Here is a 15,601-nt window from a genome sequence, read left to right on the forward strand (position 1 = left end):
TTTCATAAAATATCTTGCGCACTTCTATAAGAAATATGTCTCTTTTTTCATTACATTTAAGAGTGAGAAAAGTAATCTAATTTTATCTGGTTGCAGCAGGATGCACACAATTCCAGATTGCGTGTGTGATTAAATAAGCCGCACTCTTTTAAACCTGTCTTATTAACAATAATCCTCCGTTCTTGTGGAGAGGGAACTTCAAGGCTCGCTGGAGGGTTTCTTAAAAAGAACTTGATTGTCATGCGAGCAGCTAGATCAAAGAGATTAAAATCACAGGTAACATTTTAAACAGCAAAAAAGAAGAGTGCCTGGTAGGTGGAAGACTGTGTGGCTCAGAAGGATAATGACCACATTTGGAGGAGTTTAGCTGCATCGTGGAATAATCTCTCAATCGGATAAGTAAGTCTAAATATGGGGATTGCAAAGATCTACAGTAACGTGGGAGATGGGAGAGGGCGACAACACTTCTGACTGTCTGAAGTAAACCTGTGCATATAGAATAATGCCTCACTCCTATGTAAAAAATTCAGCAACAAACCAAAAATAGTCAACTTTTTATGGAACTCAAGAGGGAAGAGAGATACAAGGGATACTAAAAACTATGGAACGCTATTTTTATTCTGGCATTGATTGAAATGTAACAGTAAACCTGTGCATTTAGAATAATGCCTCACTCCTATGTAAAACATTCAGCAACAAGCCAAAAATAGTCAACTTTTTATGGAACTCAAGAGGGAAGAGAGATACAAGGGATACTAAAAACTATGGAACACTATTTTTATTCTGGCATTGATTGAATTGAATATTTTACATAGAACATAGAACACTACAGCACAAACAGGCCCTTCAGCCCACAAGTTGGGCCAATCATATCTATACCTACCAAGCCATAGAACTATCTGTAACTTCCAATGCCATTAGATCCCATTTACTCATCCAGAAGCCTTTTAAAAGACCCCAGCGAGTTCGCCTCAACCACCACCGACGGCAGCCGATTCCACTCACTCTTACTGAGTGGATTCCACTCACTTTTAGCTGGAATGTTACCTCCATTCAGGCCTGCGGGGTTTTCCCATCCCACCCACGCAGTGAAAGGAGGTTTGTCTGGACACCCAAGTTCCGTGGTCTCGCTGCACCGGGAATGTGGCGTGAACGGCCAGTAAGAGTATGCCCCATGGCCGGAATCCTACCACCGTTCCAGCCGGTGGGATTTTCCCATCCCGCTCGTGCAGTGAAAGGAGGTCTGACTGGCCGCCACATTCTCCAGCTTCGCTGCAGCGGGAGCGCGAGGTGGACGGCCGGTAAGATCGCGCCCTGTGCAGGGGAACTGGCAAAGCTGATTCAGGCGCTTTGCTTCCTGTTACGTAGAGTCCAAATATCAGGAAACACGAGAGAGGATTTGGAGTGAGAAGGAGAGGCATGGGGAACTTTTTCCATCTCAAGGGAAGTAGAGTTAAGAAATTCTGGTAATGGAATCCATTAAAGTTACAATACAGGCTGAAATTCCTTTCTGGAGGGAGAGTGAGTAATATAATAGAAACACACAAAACAGAAGCAGGAGTAGGCCACTCAGCCCTTCAAGTCAGCTCTGTCATCCACTTTGATCATGGCTGATCATCAAATTCAATATCCTGGTCCCCACCTTCCCCCCCACATCCCTTTAGCCCCTACAGCTGTAGAGATAAAGGTTGGTTTTCCATGAAAACAAAAAGAAGCTTATCTGGATTGTTTTCCCTTTCCCTTTTCTACCTGTTCCCAGCACGCTTGTACAGTGGTCAGCACTGCTGCCCCACAGCACCAGGGACCTGGGTTTGATTCCGGCCTTGGGTTACTGTCTGTCTCGAGTTTGCATGTTCTCCCCGTATCTGCGTGGGTTTTCTCCGGGTGCTCCAGTTTCCTCCCACAGTTCAAAGATGTTTGGGTTAGGCTGATTGGCCACACTAAATTGACCCTAGTGGCAGGGGGATTAATTGGGTAAATATGTGGGGTTACAATGATAGGGTTTGGATGGTGCAGGCTCAATGGGCTGAATAGCTTCTCTCTGCTTTGTAGGGATTCTATGATTCCTAGTTTGTTAAAAATATTCTTTTTAGTCGTATGTCACAGCACTCTTCAAGACACTTTGTTTAAAAGGAGCTGCAGGGAAAAGCCTGGGAACTACAGGACGATGAGCCTCATATCTGTAGTGAGTAAGTTGTTAGAAGGTATTCTGACAGACAGGATCTACAGGCATTTAGAGACACAAGGACTGATTAGGGACAGTCAGCTTTGTGAGTAGAAAATCATGTCTCACAAATTTAATTGAGTTGTTTGAAGGGGTAACCAAGAAGGTAGACAAGGGCAGTGCAGTTGATGTTGTCTACACGGACCTTAACAAGGCCTTTGACAAGGTACCGCATGGTAGGTTGTTGCATCAGGTTAAATCTCACGGGATCCAGGGCGAGGTAGCCAAACGGATACAAAATTGGCTTGATGACAGAAGCCAGAGGGTGGAAGTAGAGGGTTGTTTTTCAAACTGGAGGCCTGTGACCAGCAGTGTAAGAAGTCTCACAACACTGGGTTAAAGTCCTTCTCACCTGAGGAAGGAGCTTGATACTCCAAAAACTAGTGCCGCCAAATAAACCTGTTGGACTTTAACCTGGTGTTGTGAGACCTCTCACTGTGCTTACCCCAGTCCAATGCTAGCATCTCCACACCAGCAGTGTACCTCAGGGATTGATGTTGGGTCCACTGTTATTTATCTCTATATTAAGGATGTGGATGAGAATTTAGTAGGCATGGTTAGTAACTTTGCAGATGACATCAAGATTGGCGGAATAGTGGACAGTGAAGAAGGTTATCTCTGATTGCCGCAGGATCTTGATCAATTGGGCCAGTGGGCTGACGGATGGCAGACGGAGTTTAATTTCATAAATGCGAGGTGATGCATTTTGGTAGATTGAACCAGGGCAGTAATTTCTGGTCCCCCTATTATAGAAAGGATATGATTAAATTAGAAAGACTGCAGAAAAGATTTACTAGGACGCTACCAGAACTTGATGGATTGAGGAGTTACAAGGAGAGGCTGGATAGACTGGGACTTTTTCCCTGGAATGTAGTAGGCTTAGGGGTGATCTTATAGAAGTCTATAAAATAATGAGGGGCATCGATCAGCTAGATAGTCAATATCTTTTCCCAAAGGTAAAACAAGAGGGCATTGCTTTAAGGTGAAAGGGGCAAGATACAAATGGGTACAGAAGGGCAATTTTTTTCACACAGAGGGTGGTGAGAGTCTGGAACAAGCTGCCAGAGGTAATAGTAGAGGCAGGTACAATTTTGTCTTTTAAAAAGCGTTTGGACTGTGATATGAGTAAGATGACTAGCGAGGGACGTGGGCGAAACTCAGTCAGTTGTGACTAGCTTAGGAATTAAAAAAAAAGGGTGGCATGGACAAGTTGGGCCAAAGGGTCTGTTTCCATGTTGTAAACCTGTACGACTCCATGATTAATACATTTAACACTGTTGTCACTGGTGTTCTCAATACACATCTTGTCAGTGTTACACAACAGTGCCATCTCATGTTAAAATACTGAAAACTGAAATCTTAAATCAATGTTAAGATGCTGAATCAGCGATGGAGTTTAAATGACTGGAGAATGTACCTGAAAAGATGTTTGGCTGGAATTCTCTGGCCGTTCATGCCTGCCACTACCAGCGAGAATGGAGAGTCTGGCATTCGGCCAAATCTCTCCATTCACTGCAGCGGGACCGGAGAATCCCAGTCCATTTACATCCAACTCAGAAGTTTAGATGGGAGCATAAAATTACAGGGAAAGAATATGGCCATTCAACCCATCAAATCTTTCACCAATTAGATCAATGGCTGGATCTATATCCATTCCATTGAGCTGGATTCGTGTGCCTTGATACATGGCCTTATAAAAATCTGGAGATCGCAGTCTGGAAAATTCCTATTGACCCGCCATCCACAACACAAAGAATTTCAGACCTTACCCACCCTTAGCAATGAAATCACTTTTTCCGCACAATGTTACTGAGCTCTATCTTTATGATTCTGCTCCTTGTTCCACATCCCCAATGGGGTAAATGCTTTCTCTTTAATGAGCCAGTTAGATTATTAGATTACTGTGTGACCTTCTAAATTCAAGGGAATACAGGATGTAAACTTTCCTCATATTTAATCAGTTTCATATATATTTTTATATTCCTGGGACATGGGTGTTCCTGGCTAGCTAGCATTGATTGTCCATCCCTACTTGCCCATGGAGGGCAATTGAGAGTTGTAGCTCTGGAATCACATGTAGACCAGACCAGGTAAGGACAGCAGGTTTCCTTCCCTAAAGGAGATGAGTGAACCAGATGGGTTCTCCCGACAATCAGTAGAATCGCTACAGTACAGAAAAAGGCCATTCGACCCAGCAAGTCTGTGCCAACCACAATACCACCCAAGCTCTATTCCCGTAACCCCACACATTTACCCTGATAAACCCCTGACACCAGGGTCAATTTAGCATGGCCAATCAACCTAACCTGCACATTTTTGGACCCTGGTAGGAAACCGGAAGACCCGGAGGAAACCCACACAGACACAGGGAGAATGTGCAAACTCCACACAAACTGTGGCCCAATGCCGGAATTGAATTGGGTCCCTGATACTGTGAGGCAGCAGTGCTAACCACTGTGCCACCCAATGAATGGCATCATTTGCCTGTTTAGAAGCATTACACATTTGTTTTCCAGTTTCTTTGGAAAATGATAAGTAAATTCTTAATTTTTCTCAGGGTGGAGATGTACAACCTCCTGACTGCTGATGAACAAATCCTACACTTGAGAAATCTAATAGAGTGCAAATATTCAAAATGCACAAACTGCACGCTCGTGAATTCTAAGATCCTTATTGTTCCCGAGTTCAACCATCCGTATCGCACAGTAGCACAGTGGTTAGCACTGCTGCTTCACAGCTCCAGGGATCTGGGTTCGATTCTTGGCTTGGGTCAGTTTCTGTGTGGAGCTTGCACATTCTCCTCGTGTCTGCATGGGTTTTCTCCAGGTGCTGCAGTTTCCTCTCACAATCAAAGCTGTGTGGATTAGGTTGATTGGCCACGCTAAAATTGCTTCTTACTGTCCTGAGATGTGTAGGTTAGAGGGATTAGCAGGGTAAATATGTAGGGATTTGGAGTTAGGGCCTGGGTGGGATTGTGGTCGGTGCAGACTTGATGGGCCAAATGGCCTCTTTCTGCACTGTAGGGTTTCTATGGTATCGCTCCCAAGTTCTACCATCCGTATATCCGACGGCTCTGATGGGAAAGGGTAAGTTATGCTCAGGATCCCTTGGAATTCCCGATGTGTGCGCACAACCCCATACTTGTACGATACAATTAAACTTCCCATTACTGATTTTTACCCTCCGCTGATTGGCCAGAACCATGGAGACTTGCGCTGTTTGCACTACACTTATTCTGGTTCTTACATTAGTTTACTGAGAGCTTTTCACAGCAGGTACAAAGCCTGTGCAATTCTAAATAAATCGGCTGTCGTGTCAAAGTACTCCAGCACCCAGAGCCAAGCTCAACCCCTGACAATGTTAACTCCCAGCCAGACAGTGCTCCAGTATCCCACCCCCACCCCCAGACAGTGCTCCAGTATCCCACCCCCACCCCCAGACAGTGCTCCAGTATCCCACCCCCACCCCCAGACAGTGCTCCAGTATCCCACCCCCGCTGCCCAGACAGTGCTCCAGTATCCCTCCCCCACCCCCAGACAGTGCTCCAGTATCCCTCCCCCACCCCCAGACAGTGCTCCAGTATCCCTCCCCCGCTACCAGACAGTGCTCCAGTATCCCACCCCCACTGCCAGACAGTGCTCCAGTATCCCTCCCCCACCCCCAGACAGTGCTCCAGTATCCCACCCCCACCCCCAGACAGTGCTCCAGTATCCCACCCCCACCCCCAGACAGTGCTCCAGTATCCCTCCCCCACCACCAGACAGTGCTCCAGTATCCCTCCCCCACCCCCAGACAGTGCTCCAGTATCCCTCCCCCACCCCCAGACAGTGCTCCAGTATCCCACCCCCACCACCAGACAGTGCTCCAGTATCCCACCCCCACCCCCAGACAGTGCTCCAGTATCCCTCCCCCACCACCAGACAGTGCTCCAGTATCCCTCCGCCACCCCCAGACAGTGCTCCAGTATCCCACCCCCACCACCAGACAGTGCTCCAGTATCCCTCCCCCACTACCAGACAGTGCTCCAGTATCCCTCCCCCGCTGCCCAGACAGTGCTCCAGTATCCCTCCCCCACCCCCAGACAGTGCTCCAGTATCCCACCCCCACCACCAGACAGTGCTCCAGTATCCCTCCCCCACCCCCAGACAGTGCTCCAGTATCCCTCCCCTACCGCCAGACAGTGCTCCAGTATCCCTCCCCCACCCCCAGACAGTGCTCCAGTATCCCTCCCCCACCCCCAGACAGTGCTCCAGTATCCCACCCCCACCCCCAGACAGTGCTCCAGTATCCCTCCCTCACCCCCAGACAGTGCTCCAGTATCCCACCCCCGCTACCAGACAGTGCTCCAGTATCCCACCCCCACCTGCCAGACAGTGCTCCAGTATCCCTCCCCCACCCCCAGACAGTGCTCCAGTATCCCACCCCCACCCCCAGACAGTGCTCCAGTATCCCTCCCCTACCGCCAGACAGTGCTCCAGTATCCCTCCCTCACCGCCAGACAGTGCTCCAGTATCCCTCCCCCACTGCCAAACAGTGCCTGTCCTCTTCCCCACTCTTTTTTTGGCCTTTCTGTTTATCACAGAATGATTGGTCTCTGCACAAATCGTGCATTGTGTTAGTTTATTTTCTTAAAATATTGTTTTAAAATCTTATTAATCTTAATTTTGAAATGAGATAGGGGCCAATTCTGGGGGTGGACTCCAGGTCAAGCCTGGAGGGTTGGCAACCCAAATGGGGCAGTGGAAATAAGGGCAGGAGTGGCTATTCTTTGGTACTGAATACTCCAGGTACGCAAGGAAGAAGGTGATCAGATTAGTGAATGGAGGCAAAACGATTGGGATATGAATGAGAGCTAGGTGAAGGGTATGACACATTTCTAGTGAGAAGGGTAAGGCATAAATGAGATGGCAAATGCAGTGGTCAGGAGTGTAAATATAATGGTCAGGAGCGTAAATATAATGGTCAGGAGTGTAAATATAATGGTCAGGACTGTAACTAAGACAAGGTGAATGTGCAGCCCAGTGATTTTACTCAAGTGTTATGTGGCCAACTAAGGCACCAAAATGGCAGATGGTGTAGCTGGCCATTAGCCATGCCTGAAGTAAGAATAAGGTAGTTTTCCAATCCAAATACAAGCTCTAATGTTTGCTCAAAGCCCTTGTTCTAGCATTGGTATTTCCCTGTTGCAGCCAGCACCAGCATGGAAAGCCAATTAACTGAGAAGGTAAGTCATTTTCCTGTATATGGAGCTAGGAGGTATATGAGTACTTGTCTCCTTCCTACATTAAGGAACACCATGACTGTTCCTGACCAGCAACCTGACTCTCTGTCTCCTAGCGTCATAAAGAACAAAGAACAGTACAACACAGGAACAGGCCCTTTGGCCCACCAAGCCTGCACCGATCACGTTGTCCTACCTAGACGGGCTGCCTGTATCCCTCCATATCCCACCTGTTCATGTGCCTATCCAGATAAGCCTCAAATGTCGTGAACGTATCTGCCACAACCACCTCACTTGGCAGTGTGTTCCAGGCCCCCACCACCCTCTGTGTGAAAATGCTTCCCCTGCACACCTCTACTGAACCTTTCCCTCCCCCCAACACCACCCCCCCCAGCCCCTCCACCACTTACCATGAACTTGTGTCCACATTGTAATTGTCCTTTCTGCCTTGGGAAAAAGCTTCCAACTATTCACCTTATCTATATCTCTCGTAATTTTATAAACTTTTATCAGGTTGAACAAAAGAACATAAGAACATAAGAAATAGAAGCAGGAGTAGGCCATCTAGCCCCTCGAGCCTGCCCCGCCATTCAATAAGATCATGGCTGATCTGTCGTGTCTCAGTTCCACATTCCTGCCCTCTCCCCATAACCCTTAATCCCCTTGCCTATCAAAAACCTATCAACCTGCGTCTTAAAAATATTTAGCGAGGCAGCCTCCACCACTTCAACGGGCAGAGAATTCCAGAGATTCACCACCCTTTGAGTGAAGAAGTTCCTCCTCAACTCTGTTCTAAACCGCCCCCCCTTTATCTTGAGGCTGTGCCCCCTAGTCCTACTGTCCTTTCTGAGCGGGAAGAGCCTCTCCACCTCTATCCTATCCATCCCATTCATCATCTTATATGTCTCAATGAGATCTCCCCCCATTCTTCTAAACTCTAACGAGTACAAGCCTAGTTTATTCAGCCTCTCCTCATAGTTCAACCCCCTCAACTCCGGCATCAGCCTAGTAAACCTCCTCTGCACTCCCTCCAAGGCCAAAATATCCTTGCGTAAGTGTGGCAACCAAAACTGCACACAGTACTCCAACTGCGGCCTCACCAGTGCCCTGTACAGTTGCAGCAAGACCTCCCTACTTTTATATTCAATCCCCCTCGCTATGAAGGCCAGCATCCCATTCACCTTCCTGACCACCTGCTGCACCTGCAGGCTGGGTTTTTGCAACTCATGCACAAGGACCCCGAGGTCCCTCTGCACCGTCGCATGCTGCAGTTTTTCGCCATGTTGCCCCTCAGCCTCCATCTTTCCAGGCAGAACAATCCCAGTTTATTCAATCTCTCCTCATAGCTAATATCCTCCATGCCAGGCAATGTCCTGGTAAACCTTTTCTGTGCTTCCTCCAAAGCCACCACGTCCTTTCTGAAAGTGTGGTGACCAGAATTGAACAAAGTATGCCAAATGTGACCTAACCAACATTATGTAACTGTAACACCACCAGTTACAGACCTCCGTTCAGAAAAACACTCTTCCACAACTACCCTCGGTTTTCTTTGGCCAAGCCAGTTCTGAATCTATCTAGTTAGACCACCTTTGATTCTATGTGATTTAACCTTTTGCACCAACCTACCATGACGGGCCTTATCAAATGCTTTTCTAAAATCCATGTGGACATCATCCACAACCCTTCCCTCGTCAATCATTTTTGCCACTTCCTCAAAAAACCTCAAGTTAGTGAGATATGACCTCCCTCGCCCAAAATTATTCTGTCTGTCACTAACAAGACCATTCAGTTCCAAATGTGTTTAGATCCTATCCCTAAGAATCTTCTCCAACAATTTCAATATCACTGACGTCAAACTCACTGGCCTATAATTACCCCGGTTATCCTTGCTACCCTTCTCATGTAATGGGACAACATTGGCTATCCTCTAATCTCCTGGGACCTGACCTGTGGCCAACGAGGAAACAGAGACTTCTGTTAGAGGCCCAGCAATTTCACAGTCACAGTGACCAATTTCTCTTCAACCTTCTCGATTCAGCCTGCCAGGGAAGTGATTTATTCCAACTGATCAGTTTTAACAACATCCCCTCATGCTGATTTAGTGTTCTCTCTGTACTTCCAATTGTATGGATATCACTGATGGTCAGTTTGATGTTTTTTCTCAGTTAGATCAGCGCAAATGTGTTACTGCACTCACTTCAGAAATCAAGGTGCCTAAATTGAACTTAAGTAGCATGAAAAACTAACCTCAGGGAGGTAGCTCCATGTCACCGTAAAAGAGACACGCTGTTGAAGTTTTTCCTCTTGCACTCATCAGGACAGATGCAAGAATGTCAAATTTCAAAGGGAATAACAATTAATACTACATGAAGAAAAGGGGTTGCTGGCAGGGTAGCAAGTCAGCTCAAGTTACTATTATTATTAGTCACTGCAATGAAGGTATTGTGAAAATCCCCAAGTCGCCACACTCCGGTGCCTGTTCGGGTGAACCAAGGGAGAATTTAGCATGGCCAATGCACCTAACCAGCGTATCTTTCAGGAGAAAACCGGAGCACCTGGAGGAAACCCGTGCAGATATAGGGAGAACGTGCAGATTCCTCACAGACAGTGACCTAGCTGGGAATCAAACCCAGGTCCCTGATGCTGAGAGGCAACATTGCTAATCACTGTGCCACCGTGCTGAACAGAGATGTTGGTAGAGATGTTGCCGTGGTGAATGCACTAGGGAGTTATTGTCCCCCTCATCCTTGTTTATTCAAAAGCAGCTGCAATATCTGTACATTTTCCTTTTGCCTGCAGAGGGCATGATGCCTGCATGTGAATCCAGGTAACTTCAGCTAGCGAAAGTGAGCTACAATTTAACTTTCAAATTGGTAGTTAGTGTAATTCTGGGCACACTTGGCATTGTTCACCTGCTGTTCGATTTTCTTTAGATATTTCAGGTTGATAGTGAGAGGCTGGGTGGAATTTTCTCCTGCTGCAGGAATTGTAGTGGACAGATCAAAACATTTTGCGGACACTTAAATGTCCGTTGACCTCGAGTGGGAATTTTGTACTCGGGCAAGCGTGGTGGGAAAATTCTAACCATTGTTTCCCCCTGTTTGGGGAAAACTAGAAGAACGGGGGTGCAGTTTCAGGATAAGAGGATGATTATTTCGGAATGAGCTGGAGGAGAAATTGTTTCACTCAAATGTTTGCAAATCCCAGAGGGTTGTGAATGTGACATCATTGAATGTACATCAGGCTAAGATTGACAGATTTGTGACTGGTGAAGGAAGTGAGAGAAATAAAAAAAAATGGACGGCACGGTGGCACAGTGGTTAGCACTGCTGCCTCACAGCGCCAGGGAAACAGGTTCGATTCCCGGCTTGGGTCACAGTCTGTGCAGAGTCTGCACGTTCTCCCTGTGTCTGCATGGGTTTCCCCCAGGTGCCCTGGTTTCCTCCCACAGTACAAAGATGTGCAGGTTAGGTTGATTGGCCATGCTAAATTACCCCTTAGTGTCAGCAGGTCTAGCTAGCGTGAATGTATATGGTTGGTGCAGACTTGATGGGCCAAATGGCCTCCTTCTGCACCATAGGATTCTGGGGAAAAGACAGGAAAATGGAGTCGAAGCCCAAGGTCAGCCATGTTCATGTTAAATGGCGGGGACAGTCTCAATGGGTCATGTGGTCTACTCCTGTTCCTGGGTCTTATGTCCAACTCCATGCCTGTTTTTGCCAGTTTCCTTAAACTTAGTTGCAACTTGGGGACAGTGAAGGCCAGAATTCTCCGAGCTCGCCCATGACTGGGATTCTCCAGTCCCGCTGCAGCGAATGGAGTTTTTGGCGGAGCGCCAAATTCCATTTTCTCGCTGGCAGCAGGGGTGAGGGCGAACGAGGTTGGCGAACCCCAGCCAAAATCTGCAATGAACAGGGCAAACAGGCAGGGTTTAAAAGTTTGCTTTCCCATTTTTCAAGGTAATAATTCAGTGCAGTTTGATCAATACAGCTAAAAATGGATCTTTCACAAATAATCAGTGATTTAAATCACTGCGTCAACCCACCACCTGGGAGGAAGCTGATTTTTAAATGACTGAAAATAACATTTGAAGCATTTACAGAGCCTTTATTCCCATTTATATTCGGGCGACAGTAGCCAGTTTTTTTGTAACTTCAGGAGATATTCCAATACTTTGAAGACGTACATATTGAATAGCGTCTCTGTGTCCTAAGTGACCAGTTTCATTTTTTTCATATCAATTAGCAGAAACTTCCATTGGTGATTATTTTGTCCCAAGGGTATGGTCAGTTTTGGGGATGATACGTCTTTCTCTAGAATGATTGAGAATCACATAATCATAGAACATAGAATTCACACAGTGTTGAAGGAGGCCATTTAGCCCAATTGAGCCTACACCAACAACAATCACCTCTATCCCACTCACCTCTGGAAATTTGTGATACCAAATAAATCTGTTGAACGTTAACTTGGTGTTGTGAGACTTCTTACTGAACCCTCCTAACACTAATGGCCAATTTAGTACAGCCAATCAACCTAACCCACACACCTTTGGAGTGTGGGAGGAAACTGGAGCACCCAGAGGAAACCCACACAGACACAGGGAGAATGTGCAAACTCCATACAGATATTGACCCGAGGCTGGAATTGAATCGGGTCCCTGGTGCTACGAGGCAGCAGTGCTAACCATTGTGCCACCACAAAAATTCGAGTTGCACCGAATGCAATTTGCGCTTAAAATTCTTTGTACTGATCCAAAGATGCACTGGTTGCATGCATTGGCTCTGCTAAATTACCCTTTAGTGTCCCAAGTTACTCTGTTAGAGAGTGGGCGCAGATCAAATAGTCTCTTCCCCACTGTAGGGCTTCTCTAATTCTATAATTCTCCAGACGCTAAGGAAATTTGACATGCCCACTACGACTCTCACCAACTTTTACAGAAGCACCATAGAAAGCATTCTTTCTGGCTGTTACACAGTTTGGTATGGCTCCTGTTCTGCCCAAGGCTATAAGAAACTACAAAGAGTTGGGAATGCAGCCCAGTCCATCACACAAACAAGCCTCCCATCCAAGACTACACTTCTCGCTGTCTCGGAAAAGCAGCCAGCATAATCAAGGACTCCACGCAGTCCGGGTATACTCTCTTCCACCTTATTCCATCAGGAAAAAGATACAAAAGTCTGAGGTCACATACCAACCAACTCAAGATAGCTTCTTCCCTGCTGCCATCAGATTTTTAAATGGACCTACATTATATTAAGTTGATCTTTCTCTAAACCCCAGCTATGATTGTAACACTACATTCTGCACCATCTCCTTTCCTTCTCCCCCATTCTATAAATGGTGCACTTTGCATAGCGCGCAAGAAACAATACTTCTTATTGTATCTCAATACATGTGACAATAATAAATCAAATAATTCTATGATTTGCATCAAGGCTTTTTTTTCAAAAGTAATGCAACGGAGTGGAAACTCCCTGGTGTGCTGACAACATGGTTAGCACTGCCATTTAGCACTGCTCACAGCACCTGGGATCCGGGTTCGATTCCCAGCTTGGATCACTGTCTGTGCGGAGTCTGTACATTCTCCTCGTGTCTGCGTGGATTTCCTTTGGGTGCTCCGGTTTCCTCCCACAGCCCAAAAGACGTGCTGGTTAGGTGAATTGGCCATGCTAAATTCTCCCTCAGTGCACCCGAACAGGCACCAGATTGTGGCGATTTGGGGATTTTCACAGTAACTTCAATGCAGCGTTAATGTAAGCCTATTTGTGAAACTAATAAACAGACTTTAAACTCCAGGTCAGAATTTTTTCAATAATAAGTTTTGTGATCCAGAGCTTGGAGAGGGAGTGGACCAGCACTTTGGATGAGGTAATATTATAGCTCTGTGTCTAACCTATTCTCTCTCTCCATTAGCTGGGAGCACAGGAGCAGCCAAAGCTGACGTTATCCATATTTATTCTGTCGACCTAACTTGATCATACATTTATAAAGGGCCACATTCATTCACCGCAGAAAGAAGTCAACATAAAAAACAAAATCGGTTTTGCTTCTGAATGAACCTGAAATGGTTAATCTGAGGAGCCATAATGAACGTGACCCAATAAATTTGATGCTGATAAGGGGGAGCTTCAGTTAATTAAAGCGTTTGCTTCTCATTTTCGCACGGCTCCCTCTAACACATTGTAAAAAACCTAATTTATCATTTATCACAGCTTATATAATTTATATGAAAACCCACTGAAACTTTGGTACAACAACGTATTAATCTGAAATTACTGCATTAACCACGTTAGTTTACATCGCGCACAGGGTCAGCTCATCAGGAATAAGTTGAATCCTGATTGAATGCTAATGAGTGATTCATCCGAGTTATGTTATCTTCCGTCACCTTCATCATGCAACTGCGAGAAATCTCTGGAGCGGATGGAAGATTACTGGGGTTGTATGTTCTGTTTTACAGATTGACCATTTCTGCTGAGTGCCCCATGCAACTGGAAGACTTTCCTATGGATGTCCATGCTTGCCCCCTTAAATTTGGAAGCTGTAAGTGCACTTGACATTGTAATTGAGAACAAGAACTGAATAAAATGATCAAGCGTCAAAAGTAGGTTGGTAATTGTGAGCAGAAAGGATAGGAGGTCCATAGCTAAAGTAGAGCACGATCATCCTCCTGTACGCCATTTGTCCCATTTATTTTCATTTTCATTCATCACCTGCAAGGTGACTCGCCCGGAGACAGGCAAGAACCTCCTATGTATCCAGTTGCAATGCAAGCTGCATTGCTCATTGTTACATTTCTGGTGAACCTTTTCATTAATTAGATAATCTAGCTGAATCGAATCAATGAGATAAGTCATCCGGGATAGATAGGATAAGATTAGAATAAGAACTTGGATAGAAATGAATTAGTTAACTGGATCTGCACCAGTTTAAAAGTTAGACAATAACTTTCTTTATGGAAAAGAGTTTATTCACTTAGTTCAAAGTCAGTTCTACTCCAACACAACCAGTGTCCCAGCTATCCCCATTTGTACTTAGAACAGTGGAACAGTGGTTAGCTCTGCTGCCTCACGGCGCTAAGGACCCGGGTTCAATTCCTATCTTGGGTCAATGTCTGTGCGGAGTCTGCACATTCTTCCCGTGTCTGCATGGGTTTCTTCCAGGTGCTCCAGTTTCCTTCCATGGTCCGAAAGATGTGCTAGTTAGGTGCCTTGGCTGTGCTAAATTCTCTCTGTGTACTCGAACAGGCCCTGGAGTGTGGCGACTAGAGGATTTTCACAGAAACTTCATTGCAGTGTTAATGTAATCCTACTTGTGACACTAATAAATAAACTTTAACTTAACTATTCCATTAAGCATAATAAACAAATCTGGAACAAGGTAAGACAAATTGAAGGGCCAGCCCCTTCTATCCCTATTTATTGGTGTATGAGTATCCTTGACCTATTTAAAAATGTGATTGCAATTAAACCTTAACGTAATTCATAAGACTTTGATACATCTCAGGAGGTGACACAAAATGTGTGGTATGAAATCAATCTCCCTTTCTACACAATACCTGATATTCATTTCCACTGGCTGCAATGGTGGCTAATCCAAACTTTGTGGCATCTCCCAAGAGAAATTTCTACTCCTAATGGCGGGATCCTCCAGTCCTGCCAAAGGGAACCCCCCCACTACTCCTCCTTCCCCACACAGAGGGGTTCCCTGGTGGCAGGGTGAGTGATGCTGTAGATATCAACGGGACAGGAAGATCCTGCCAGCAACCAATAGTGAGCCGCCTCCACTGCCAGAGAACATGCCCGTTTTGAGGGGCGCGGGGGGGTAGGGTGGTGATTTTACATTTGATGATGTCCATAAATGCACCACATCCAACAAATTACTCTGAATATTTTTGGGGTTTTTTTGTGTGAAGAGTCATTTACAACACAGGAGATGGCCATTTAGCCCAGTGTGTCTCAAAGGACAATGACTCTGGGTAACTGTGGCCCAGGCTTCTTGTGTTGTGACACTTCTAATTGTGGCCCATCCAGTGTGTCTCAGAAAGGACAATGACTCTGGGTAGTTGTGGCAAATGAAGAAATTTACTTTGCATCTTTACTTTGCATTATTGCAAGGTGCCTCACAGGCAATAAATGATGTTTGTAGTATAG

General features: G+C 45.8%; 1 protein-coding gene across 1 annotated transcript in view; it reads left to right on the top strand.

The window, feature by feature from the left end:
- gabra5 (gamma-aminobutyric acid type A receptor subunit alpha5) overlaps nucleotides 1–15,601 on the top strand; it is an 87,247-nt gene that overhangs the window by 24,723 nt on the left and 46,923 nt on the right. The window contains exon 5 of the mRNA XM_080197603.1: nucleotides 13,909–13,991. Within this exon, the coding sequence (XP_080053729.1) occupies nucleotides 13,909–13,991 (83 nt within the window). The remainder of the gene's footprint in view (nucleotides 1–13,908; nucleotides 13,992–15,601) is intronic.

Source organism: Carcharhinus amblyrhynchos, chromosome 10 (assembly GCF_965287045.1).
Source record: "Carcharhinus amblyrhynchos chromosome 10, sCarAmb.v2.hapA, whole genome shotgun sequence".
In the NCBI taxonomy this organism is placed as follows: domain Eukaryota; kingdom Metazoa; phylum Chordata; class Chondrichthyes; order Carcharhiniformes; family Carcharhinidae; genus Carcharhinus; species Carcharhinus amblyrhynchos.